The sequence below is a fragment of the Narcine bancroftii genome, chromosome 5, assembly GCF_036971445.1.
Source record: "Narcine bancroftii isolate sNarBan1 chromosome 5, sNarBan1.hap1, whole genome shotgun sequence".
Classification (NCBI taxonomy): Eukaryota; Metazoa; Chordata; class Chondrichthyes; order Torpediniformes; family Narcinidae; genus Narcine; species Narcine bancroftii.
Genome location: NC_091473.1, coordinates 66,185,361 through 66,198,517, shown reverse-complemented (window position 1 = coordinate 66,198,517; position 13,157 = coordinate 66,185,361). Strand labels below are relative to the sequence as shown.

At 43.4% G+C, this 13,157-nt stretch overlaps 1 protein-coding gene across 1 annotated transcript in view; it reads left to right on the top strand.

The window, feature by feature from the left end:
* Positions 1–13,157, top strand: part of LOC138765299 (ADAMTS-like protein 2) — a 184,690-nt gene that overhangs the window by 78,527 nt on the left and 93,006 nt on the right. Inside the window, exons 9-10 of the mRNA XM_069942343.1 lie at positions 8,763–8,940; positions 11,039–11,489. Of these exons, the coding sequence (XP_069798444.1) occupies positions 8,763–8,940; positions 11,039–11,489 (629 nt within the window). The remainder of the gene's footprint in view (positions 1–8,762; positions 8,941–11,038; positions 11,490–13,157) is intronic.

Below are 13,157 nucleotides of genomic sequence, written 5' to 3'. Positions count from 1 at the left end.
TCAAGTCCATCTGCAATTTGACTGCTTTATAATTGGCTGCTTATGCGACCTTTCTGTCATTGAGTGCCAATTTTCATGAACGCAAAGTAGCTCAGAGTTTATATGTTAAAAGAAAAATTTTAACTAAACTTGGGCAACATGCTTTAAGTAATGGTTAGTACAATGCTTTTACAGCTCCAGCGACCTAGGTTCGAATCCACCACTGTCTGTAAGGACTTTGTACATTTTCTTTGTTGTCTGCTTGAGTTTTCTCTGGGTACTATGGTTTCCTTACAAGTTCCAAAGACATGCTGGGTTGATAGGTTAATTGGTCATGCTTGTGGCCCAGAAGGGCCTGTTACCACGCTGTGTCTCTAAATTCAAATTTGAATCGTTCAAGTTTATTTTTATCTGATAGTACAAGTTCAACTCAACAAAACAGCATTCTCCAATCTTAGATGCAAAAACCTGGAGCACACAACCAGACATAACACACATACAGACAAGCAATACATCAGCAATACACATTTACAGATAAATAAATATGCGTGCCCGGTAGATCACATTGACGGTGGTGGGGGTGGGGTGGGGGGAGGAGGAGGAGAGTGATCCTTTCTGTTGCTCTTATGATCATGGTCCTGTGACCTTTGATCCATTTCTCTGCACCAACCATAGTATACTGTGATGCAGCTGGCCAGGACGATCTCGATAAAGCTCCTGTAGAAGGTTGACATAATGGTGGTCGGTAGCCTTGCCCGCTTTTGTCTTCTCAGGTAGTGCAGTCGCTGTTGTGTCTTCTGATATGTATGGGGATGTTGTGTGTTCAGGATAGGTCACTTCATAAGTAGACTTTGAGGAACTTGGTGCTCTTTACTCTCTCCACTGCCAAGTTATTAATGTATAGTGGAAGGTGGTCACTCCTGGTCCTCCTGAAGTCCACAATAATCTTGTTTGTCTTGTCCACGTTGAGACTCTGGTAGTTATTCTTCACCACTTCATGAGATTTTCCACCTCTTCTCTGAATTGCAGCTATTGTTGTGGTTCATCAGTAGGGCTCTCCTTACCTCGGCCGCGCCTGTGCGGGGCAACTGAAATTACTGACAACAGGTATAGGTAGTAAGTTGTAAAGAGAGATTGGAAGGGAATTTGACTTACAGCTGTAATTGCCTTGAATGTTAATTTTTTAAAAATCCCCAAAAATAGCAGATTTCAAAATTTAAATTGTTTGGAAAGTTATCTTCAGACTCTTCTTTTCTTTCTTTTTCTTTGGCTTGGCTTCGCGGACGAAGATTTATGGAGGGGGTAAAAAGTCCACGTCAGCTGCAGGTTCGTTTGTGGCTGACAAGTCCGATGCGGGACAGGCAGACACGGTTGCAGTGGTTGCAGGGGAAAATTGGTTGGTTGGGGTTGGGTGTTGGGTTTTTCCTCCTTTGCCTTTTGTCAGTGAGGTGGGCTCTGCGGTCTTCTTCAAAGGAGGTTGCTGCCCGCCAAACTGTGAGGCGCCAAGATGCACGGTTTGAGGCGTTATCAGCCCACTGGCGGTGGTCAATGTGGCAGGCACCAAGAGATTTCTTTAGGCAGTCCTTGTACCTTTTCTTTGGTGCACCTCTGTCACGGTGGCCAGTGGAGAGCTCGCCATATAACACGATCTTGGGAAGGCGATGGTCCTCCATTCTGGAGACGTGACCCATCCAGCGCAGCTGGATCTTCAGCAGCGTGGACTCGATGCTGTCGACCTCTGCCATCTCGAGTACTTCGACGTTAGGGATGAAAGCGCTCCAATGGATGTTGAGGATGGAGCAGAGACAACGCTGGTGGAAGCGTTCTAGGAGCCGTAGGTGATGCCGGTAGAGGACCCATGATTCGGAGCCGAACAGGAGTGTGGGTATGACAACGGCTCTGTATACGCTTATCTTTGTGAGGTTTTTCAGTTGGTTGTTTTTCCAGACTCTTTTGTGTAGTCTTCCAAAGGCGCTATTTGCCTTGGCGAGTCTGTTGTCTATCACATTGTCGATCCTTGCATCTGATGAAATGGTGCAGCCGAGATAGGTAAACTGGTTGACCGTTTTGAGTTTTGTGTGCCCGATGGAGATGTGGGGGGGCTGGTAGTCATGGTGGGGAGCTGGCTGATGGAGGACCTCAGTTTTCTTCAGGCTGACTTCCAGGCCAAACATTTTGGCAGTTTCCGCAAAGCAGGACGTCAAGTGCTGAAGAGCTGGCTCTGAATGGGCAACTAAAGCGGCATCGTCTGCAAAGAGTAGTTCACGGACAAGTTTCTCTTGCATCTTGGTGTGAGCTTGCAGGCGCCTCAGATTGAAGAGACTGCCATCCGTGCGGTACCGGATGTAAACAGCGTCTTCATTGTTGGGGTCTTTCATGGCTTGGTTCAGCATCATGCTGAAGAAGATTGAAAAGAGGGTTGGTGCGAGAACACAGCCTTGCTTCACGCCATTGTTAATGGAGAAGGGTTCAGAGAGCTCATTGCTGTATCTGACCCGACCTTCTTGGTTTTCGTGCAGTTGGATAATCATGTTGAGGAACTTTGGGGGACATCCGATGTGCTCTAGTATTTGCCAAAGCCCTTTCCTGCTCACGGTGTCGAAGGCTTTGGTGAGGTCAACAAAGGTGATGTAGAGTCCTTTGTTTTGTTCTCTGCACTTTTCTTGGAGCTGTCTGAGGGCAAAGACCATGTCAGTAGTTCCTCTGTTGGCGCGAAAGCCGCACTGTGATTCTGGGAGAATATTCTCGGCGACACTAGGTATTATTCTATTTAGTAGAATCCTAGCGAAGATTTTGCCTGCAATGGAGTTGAATGGGAAAATACTGGCTAAAATTAAATAAAGAAATCTAAGCCCCTCCTCTCCAGTTCACTACAAAATTTATCAATTCATTTCATTTGCAGGCATTCTAACCGTTCAGAATGGAAAATAATTTGAGAAACTGGTCAAAGAGGAGAATCTATGGGACACAGAGTAAGCTTCAATGGATCCTTAAATTTCATTCTGTAGAATGATGCTTCAAAATATCCCCATAGGGTTCCGATCCTGTCTGGACTTTGGGAAGGCTATTATTGGACCCCCAATTCCTTGAACCCCTGATCTACACTCTTGTTAGTTTCCCAGGATGTCCATACCAAAGGTGCAGCACCTCTCCAAGTTTGGATGTTTTTGACTGTGAGTCAAACTGGCTGTTCACCTAGAACATTACAGCACAGCACCATTTCCCCACCTCTACTGTGTTCACAATTTGTAAACAAAATAGTATGAAATAAAATTGAAAACAAGTAGTTTTTTTTCTTGCTTCCACAATCAGCATCCTCAAGGTTAGGTTTTAATTCTTGAAGATTCTAGAGTACTTCAAGAGTGAAGACTCTGGAGTTAGCACGGAGTGATGGCCTCTGGGGTCACCCCGGAGCAACAGCTCTGGGCCCCCCTCCCCCTGAAGTGATGGCTCTGGAGATTCCTCTCCCCTCTCCCACTCAGGAGTGACAGCTCTGGAGGTCCCCTCCCCCCCCCCCCCCCCCCTTCCTGGAGTGACAGCTCTAAGGTCTCTTTACCTTATCTATTGTCCTTTATTATTTTATTAATCTTTATAAGGTTCCATCTCAGCCTCCTATGCTCCAGGGACAAAAGTTTCATTCTATCAAGCCTTCACTTATATTTTAAAACCACCTGTCCAGGTAAATCCTTTCTGCACCCTATCCAGCTTGATGTCTTCCCTAAAGCTGGGTGACCAGCAATGCACACAATACTCCACATGTGGTTTCATCAACATCTGTATAGTTGTTACATAATGTCCCTACTCCTGTACTCATTAGCCTGATTGATAATGGTAAGTGTGTCTGACTCCTTATTCAGCAATTTGTCTACCTGTGTGGCTACTTTCATGGAGCTTTGTATCTCTACCCTTGTGATACTCTCAATGAACCATGCAACTCCAGCAAAGAAAGAGAGGGCTGTCCTCCAGTCCTGACAAATTAGCCAGAGATTTGATTCATTGTCGCTTGCTTCCATTGATGCTGTGTTTGTTCAACAATGAATCAACTTGAGAGTTAATTATTCAGTTGGAAAATGCTGTTGGATGTTCTGAGATCACCAGGAAACATTGAAATGTTGCTTCTTTCACACTTGCTTTCCATGACAGCTGCTTTTTCCATTCAGGTACATGATCGGTGAATGAGGAATCTATACACTGCATGACCAAATGCACAGGAGGCAAAAAGCTGTCTGTTATTTAGCAGTGGATTCTGGGCAAAATGGAACATTCAAAACTTTGCAACACTGTGAAGAAATATCAGCACTAGATTTTATTTGTGCCAAATGATTCCCAAAACGAACACCGTTCTTCAGAACCATTTTCCATCAAATGAGTTCCAAACATTTAATGAGCTCAGATTGCCGAAGTTACGCATTATAATTGTTGCTGCCAAATTCATGTTGCTTCCTCCCCTCCTCCCCCGCCCCACACCCAAACCCCCACCCGATCCTGTCAAATGAACTGCTGCACTGGACTGCTGATCTGTGGTGTCAAAAGCTGAAGAGACCATTTGAGAAGAGCACGGTGGTGGTGGCTGAGAGAGCCACTTGGTTTAACGGGATTAAGAGGACGAAATGCAGGGCAGTGAAATGCTTTCAATCCTTGCTTTCTGTGACATAGCTGCTCGCTCCCATATGCATTGAGAAGTCCTGATCTGGATTAATTGTTGCGAGCTCTCCTGCGATGCGGGCAGCTCATGTTAGCCATGCACCCTTCTGACCTGTCTGTTGGGATCTTGAAGCAGGCAGTGCAAGCATCTCTGTGGATGCTGCTTCACTGCATGGACTGCATTGGTCCAAGAAGGTCACCCTCCAACAAAAGCGTATCACAGGCAATAAATGCTGGCCTTGTGAATGAGTCAAGAATGTCAGCACTTTGTCAAGGAATCGTTGCGAACTACTCATTCATTGTCAAAGTGAAGCCTGAGACCCATAAACAGCCCTGACCAGAAGTAGCAGCAGGATCCTGGAATGAAATACGAACAATTCATTGTTGAGTTGGTGCAGGGGTTCACCTCTGCCAAGGTTGGAGGAGCTACTTCTCATGCAAGCTTGTGACAGGTGGCACTTGGAGATTCGTTTTATTTTGACTTTGCATTCAGAGATTTAATTTTAAAAAGAACAGACAGAACAAATGTGTTAGTTGAGGAAGTGGGTCCTAGCCCCCATAAAACCAGCTACCCGATTTCAAATGCAGCGTTTGGAAAGTTTTGAATGTTGTCTTTGCTGCTAAAGAGCTAAACATGCAATGTGAATCCAACATGAACTTGGATTGTGCTTCTGACAACCATCTCTTATGATGTTATAGGTCAGCAGCCCTGAGGAGCAGTTCATTTCACAGGAGGGGAGCAACATCTGTTTTGGCAATAAAATTTAAGGTATATATTGAGGATTTTGCATATGTAAATTTGTGATTATTCCATGTATTTCATGCCTGGGCTTAATATATTGGCTACCCTTAGATTTTGTGAATTAATTTTTTTAAAGATAAATGATAGCTTGTTAAGCAGACTTATTTTTCAGGTGAAATTGATCAGTGGTCAATAGGCAATGCATTAATAATATATGAAACTTTTTAATGTAGATTTGTTGAGAACTTGGATAGGTTTGTTTTGCTTATTTTGGTGAGCTACAGAAATGGCAGATGGAGTTTAATACAGATAAGTATGAGGTTTTGCAATTTTAAGTCAAATGCAAGAGTAGTGTACACAGTTAATGACAGGGCTCTTCAAAGCATGGATGTCCAGGTCCACAGCTCGTTGAAAGTGGCCACGCAGATAGCTGCATGGGTAAAGTTGTGCACTATGCTTGGCTTCACTGGTTGGGGCATTGAGTACAAAAGTAAGGAGGAAACATTGCAACTTTATGGAACTTCGGTGTGGCCACAGTTGGAAATCTGTGTGCAATTCTGGTTGCCCCATTACAGAAAGGATGTGGAAGGTTTGGAAAGAGACAGAGAGGTTTACCATGATGTTGTCTGATTTAGAGCAGCTGTTCTCAATGGTTGGGGGGGGGAGTTGGTGGGGAACGGACAAAATATTTTAAGGGGTCCACGGATGAAATCATAATTTTTTTTAAATGTAGTTGGTAGGAGAGAAGTATGAAAGAAACTAACTAAAAACTTGACTGCTTCACAGGGAAGGGGCCCCATCAACTTTGAGCAGAGTCCTAAGGGGCCAGAACCAAAACAAATGGTTAAGAATGGCTGATTTAGAGAGTGTGAGTTAGGTGAGAGATTGGATAAAGTTGGATTACTTTCTTTAAAGTATTGAAGGCTAAGGGGAGACCTCGTGCAGATTTATAAAATTATGGGAGACATTGATTGGTTCTTGTGCAGAAGTTTCATTTGTTTGTGTCATTTGGGACAATTGTACCCCTCCATGCTTTGCTTGCAGCTTCACATCCCATCACATGGACCTTTTTGCAGGGTAACAGTGTCACACACTAAAGGGCATATGTTTAAGGTGAGGGGGAGAAAGTTTAAGGGAGATGTGTGGGTTCCAGAAACGGGCTGCCGGAGGTACTTGTGGATGCAGATATGAGTAGAATTTAAGCGCTTCTCAATAGACACATAAATATGAATGCGATGGAGGGATATCTATCAGGTAGTTTGATTGGACCTCATGTTTGGCATTAACTCATTGGCCGAAGAGCCTGTTCCTGTGCTGTTCTGTTCTTTTGTTATTGTTGCATTTTGTTGAAGATTTACCACCTTTTGGTAGTAGTCCAAGACACCAAGAACCATGTTTAGCTTTATAAATCAAAGCCATATTGTGCAAAAAGAAGAAAGTGAGCAAAATCTTTTCATAAAATATTGGTTTGTCCTTGTCTCAAATATTTCATTTAATTCTGAATGTCAGTGTTTAGGCCGACACTGAGTTTGGCGAGGCTATTGGGAAGATTTATTTGACTACAGATAAGGGAGTTCAATGGTTTGAAAAAGTGGAGTAGCTAGATTTGTTTCTCTCCCTAGAGCAGAGGTGATTCCAGGGAGATTAAAGAGAAGTAACATTATCAAGGGGTTTTTTGATGAAGTGAGTGAGATGACAAGTTTTTATTGACAGGGTGCTTGGTAAACCAGAGACCAGACATTTGAGATAATCAGGAATACAACCATTGCTGAGATAAGGAGGAATTACTTTACACAGCATGATGCGATCTGGAATGAACTCCCTGAAATGGTGGTAGAAACAGACTCAGTAATAACTTAAAAGGGAATGTGATATGCATATGATAAGGAAATATTTGCAGGCAGATGGGGGAAGAGAACGTGACTTGAAACATTCAGATGGTTCCTTCAGGGAGCCAGCACAACTATTATGGGCCAAATGGTCTCCTTTTTTCTCAACCTGTGAAAATAACTATGAAATTGAAGAATTGCACATTTTAAGGAATTGGTTCATATTAAAATGATTCATTTAGTGCTCGTTAGAGTAAGTGAAGCTCATGATTTGAAAATGGAATAAGGTCTGACAAGGTACATTTCGCTGTCGAAATCCCAGGGTGGCACTTCCCTGATGTGGCAGCCTGTCCTTTCTGTATCCCACTCCTCATGCCCATGCTTTTCCCACCTAATTCCAAATGATTGGCAGTTCATCCTGCCTTAAGCCGCTTCTTGCACACTTCGCAGGAGGAGTGCTTGCATCTAATCCCCACATGTGGAGCTTCAGGAGTTGAAAAGAACAGAGTGCTGACGACTGGAGGGCAGTATCTGGATGTGGGCCTGCAGCTCATTCCATTCACCCTTTCTGACCTGGTTTCCAGTCATTACAGATGATCCAGGCTGCCCCCAATGTATTAGTATCATTTGGCTGCACTTAAATGTTGAAGGGAGCGATGGTCTGGGCCCAGGGGCGAGCAGATTTCCACAACTAGCATTGTGAGCAGATCTGTTCCTGTTAGGTGGGTGAGGAGGACTCTCAGATTTTCTCAGTGGTCTGTATCCACCTCAGGATGTTCTTAAAGTCTGATACTTTTCTCAGTGGGTCGTTGCTGGCACAACCCATAAGCCTGATATTTTTGTCGGGATTTCAACGTTGATCTGGTTCAGCATTACATCCGGGATTCCCTCCACAACCTGGGAGCTCAGCTTTAACCAGGTCCATGTGATGGGATGTGAAGATGCAAGCAAAACCATGGAGGGGTACAATGGTCCCAAATGACACAAACAAATGAAACTTCTGCACAAACACCATTGCTCCACGTCCCTTGGTGGGTTGCATAGAGAATACAACTGAAAAATGTGTTTAGCAGTGAGGATGGGCTTGGGGGAAGTTTTTCCTTTTGTGAAGGGATGGGTGATCTTTACTTGCTTCTCATGATATGTAACAAGAAATAGCTTGCCTGTTGGCTCATCTGTCTTTTGCCTCCTCCTGTCTTCTATCCCCATCACGATTGTTCTAGTGGGTAGCTGCAGGCAGCAACAGGAGGGTCCTGGCACATGTGGTCTTCCTCTTTTGTTTCTCCCCTGTGCCTAGGGAGGTGTCTCATGACCACCTCATCTCACTCATTGCTAAACACTGGAACCCTCCCTTCATCTGTACCTTCCTCCTCATACCCACGGACCTATGAAACTCAAGTGAGCGATCAGCCAACCACTGCTCCATTTTCTGCCTGTTCTCCATGATGCCAAAAGTCATTGGGTCTCTGCTCTTTTCCTGAGCTTTTGATGTGTTGAAGTAAGGGTGGTTATTGCAAGGTGGCTCTGTTATGGTCTAGTTACAATCGCTTCTCTTTCTGGTCACCCAGTATTACAACCTCAATGGGAAGATGCCGCATGTAACATACGAGTACACGATTCCCCGATTGCCCATGGTGAAGTCTGCACCACCTGTACAAAATCCTTTCTACTTCAGTGTCCCTGAATCCAAGTACGAAGACAGCGATGGCGACTGGCATCGGGTCAAACTGCACTCAGGCCCTAATGGTAAGAGATTGCTTCCAAATTATACAGATTGTACATCCTCACACAAATAAAATCTTACAATAAGTGGAGAAGCATGAGTGCTGCAGATGCTGATGTATTGTGTGAGCCCTCTGGAAGTTGGAGTGACTCAACGGGTTGGGTGTCATCCAAGAGAGAGATGGACAGTCAACATTTGGGGTTGGGACACTTTGTGGAGACTAAAGTGGGAAAGGAGACATCAAGCAATGATCGACTACCTCTCTCCATAGATGCTGCTATTTGGCCTACTGAGTCTCTCCAGCTGAATGACATCAACTTCAGCTCCCACCTGGATCAGTTAAACAGGAAAGGCTGCAGGCGCTGGGTTGTAGTGCAGTACACAGATGTTTCCCTGAATTAATGCACTGGTTTCAGAATTCTGAACTCAATGTTCATTTGTACAATGCGCAAGAGTATGGGAGAAACTCAGCAGGTCCCGCACATCCACAGAAAGTAAAGGGTAACCAATGTTTCGGGCCTGGGCTATTTGTCAAGATGTGAGTCAAAACAGGTGGGCATCTGAATAAAATGAAAAGGAGTGGAAGGTTAAGATTTTGAACCTTCCCCACATGCAAGTTCACTCGTGGATAATCTTACCCCTTCATTGCCTATTCTGCTCCAGTCACTTGATGCCCTCCCCAGAAATCAAGGACAAAAATTCTGTTACCTTAACTTCCCTACTCTCACTGTGCAACACTTATTGGTTATCTTAAACAATAAAACATGGGAACAGAATTAAGCCATTTGGCCTATTGAATCCACCTTGCCATTCCATCATGGCTGACTTCTATCCTTCTCAACCCCATTTTACTGCCTTCACCCCATAAACCTTGATTCCCTTCCTAATCAAGAACCTATCTACCTCTGTCTTAAATATACCCATTGACTTGGCCTCCACAGCCATCGTGGCAACAAATTCCACAGAATCACCATTCTTTAGGTGAAGAAATTCCTCCTCCTATGTTTTAAAGGGACATTTTTGTATTCTGAGGCTAAGCCCTCTGTTCCCAGATTCCCCCGCCATAGGAAACATGCTCTCTACATCCACTCTATCCAGTCTTTTCAATATTTAGAACATAAGACACATTGCAGAACAGTGCAGTACTTTTGATGTGCTGACCTATAGAAACCTACTCAGCAATCTAAACTTTCCCTACATCACACTCATAATCCTTTATTTTTCTTTCATTCTTGTGTCTGTCGCAGAGTCTTTTAAATGTCTCAGTTGAACCTGCCTCCACCACACCTGGCAATGCATTCAAGGCACACACTACTTTGTGTATATTTTTTTTTAAAAACAGCTTACCTATGACATCTCCCCCTAAGCTTTCCTCCCTTCAAACAGATGTCCTCTGGTACTTGACAGTGTGGCCCTAGGAAACTAAAGGGGTGGCTGTCCACCCTAATCTACAGTATGCTTTTCATAGTCTTGTAGACCTTAATTAAGTTACCGCTCATCCTTCGATGCCACATTTTCATCTTCCAAGAGTCACCATCACCTTGTCATTGCTGTGGCCTTTCCTTTATTCCAATCTTCCAATGTGCACACTGTTCACTTGATTTTGCACCCAACATATTCCCATTGCGCATTAACCCTCACTTTTAACTGAATTATGTGTATCCCTCTGCCATTCACACTGCGAACTATTAGCTTAATACACAACGGCACACTTTACTCCCAGCCTGAACAGTAGCTTCAGACCCATTGTCACCTGCACTTCCCCTCTCTGCTCTTCAACTGGAGTAAAAAAAAACAATAAGACTTCCAGTGACAAGGTTCCTTTCCCATTCCCAAAGCATCTTCACAGGTCATGGAGTATTTTGGAAAGGTTGAGATTGGTTTGCTTTCGGAAATCATGGCAGCCAATTTCTGCTCTGTTATGTCCAATTTCTTGTGTGACCACTGAAGGGATTCTTTGTCATCATAAATGTTGACCAGAGCAAACATTGTGAAGGAATGCTGGTCTTTGCCTATTCCAATCTTCTTTTTGCGACATTGGTTTGAGCTGTGTCAGAGTGCAGACTTTGGGATAACCAAGTGTAAAAGGGACTCAGATCTAAGCTTGTGCTTTTTCCACAGCACTTCAGTCCAACATGATCAGCCTGAGACCAACGCCATGGAACACAACAAGCACTTTGCACCACCCCCATTTCCACAGCAACTTTCAAAGTACATCCCAGCAGAGCAGTGTGAGAGCTTTATGCAGGAACAGCTCCCTGAATGCTGCCCTTCCCATCCTGTGTGCAGAGATGCAAGCTAACCTGTCAGTGAGACTCAGGACCAAGAACTTCACCATTCTCTCCCAGACGGCACTTGGCAGTCAGCACCTTGAGGAAGCAAAACAGGAGAGCACACTTGAAAAACTTCACCCGGGTTCAGAACCCAGTTTCAACACTGGAGCTGAGGGAAGATTTCACTACAGCCTGTTAACTGATTCACTTTACCCACTTTCCAATTCCACCTCATTTCACCTTCTGAACTTCGTAAACAGCCATAGGACAGAGCCCGTGCAGTCACCGGACACTGAAAGGTAAGATACAACTTGTACAAATTTTATTTCTTTCTTGACTGGGTAGTCACGCTTTGTATCATAGTTGTAGAGCAAACTATTCACTCTTGTAATTAAATATATATGTAGCAATCTTCACTCCAAGGTTATGTTTGCAGAAAAAGGTTGACTATTTAGTAAGGAGAAGAAATCTACATATGGACTGGGGTACTTTGTCCTGCCTTCATGACAATCAGTGCTTCTGTGGACTAAAAATATTCATACTTAGGAAATATCTTTGACTTTCTCAACAGTGGATTAAATAGAATCATAGAACATGACAGCACAGAAACAGGCCCTTCATCTCATCCAGTCTGTGCCAAACTATTGTTCTGTCTAGTCCCATTGGCCTGCACCTGGATCATTGCTCTCCATACCCCACCCATCCATGTACCAGTCATTTTTTCTTTAATGTCAAAATTGAGCATGTGACATCCATTTCACTTGGTTGCTTGTTTCACTCTTTCACCACTGCATGAAGAAGTCCCTCCTAATGTTTCCTCTAAACATCTCACCTTTATCCCTTAACCCATGTCCTCTTGTTCTTGTCTCACCCAACTTCCGTGGAAAAAAGTCTGCTTGCATCTACTCTATCTATATCTCTCTTAATTTTGTAACCTCTGCTTAATCTCCCTACATTCTCCAACACTTCATGGAATAAAGTCGTCACCTGTTTAACCTTTCCTTGTAACTCAGTTTCTTATGTCCTGGCAATTGGGATGTCCTGTTTCTTGAGAGAGTGTCATTAACATGATGACAAGGTTACTTTGCAGAGGTTTCTTCTGCATTCTGAGAATCGTGTCCTGCACATAATTGAGAAGCAGTGAAATTTTGAATAGTGAAAGTATACCATTTTATATCTATCCATTTACCATTGAACAATGCTTGGTATGTGATTCCTGTCTAGGGAACAACTGTACTGGTCAATAAGAATTCCTCAAGTGCAGAAAAATAGAATAATTCCTGCTTCTGGATAGATCTTCATCAAAAAGCATACTGAACAACATCAATTCTGGTTGTTTCAAATGCATTGGGCTTTCACATCGCCACTACCTCCATTGTTTTCCCTGCCCTGTGGTTCCCACCCTTTCTCGTGTCTGAAAGATTTCTTCTTGAAGAAAATCACAACATAGCTTTTGGTGAGTGTTCATCACAAAGTGGAGTTGATAGGATATGACTGGCGATTGCTAGGACGTCTGTGGGAATGTCAGCCTGCAGCTGACAGCAGAGAACACACTACAAGCACTCAGCTTGAATGAGACATAAACATGAGTAATATTCAGTTCAATTTTAGTCAAAAATTCATCTATTTTCCCTTCTTTCCCTTCGTTTTCGGTTCGGTATAATTGTTCATAGAATTCTCTGAAGTTTTCCTTAATTTCTTTTGGATTATATGTAATTTGTTTGTCTTTTTTCCTTGTTGCCAATACCATTTTCTTAGTTTGCTCTGTCTTAAGCTGCCATGCTAGGATTTTGTGTGTTTTTTCCCCTAGTTCATAATATTTCTGTTTTGTCTTCATTATATTCTTCTCCACCTTATATGTTTGTAATGTTTCATATTTTATTTTTTTATCCGCCAATTCTCTTCTTTTGGTTGTATCTTCCTTTATTGCTAATTTTTTTTCTATGTTTATTATTTCCCTTTCCAAC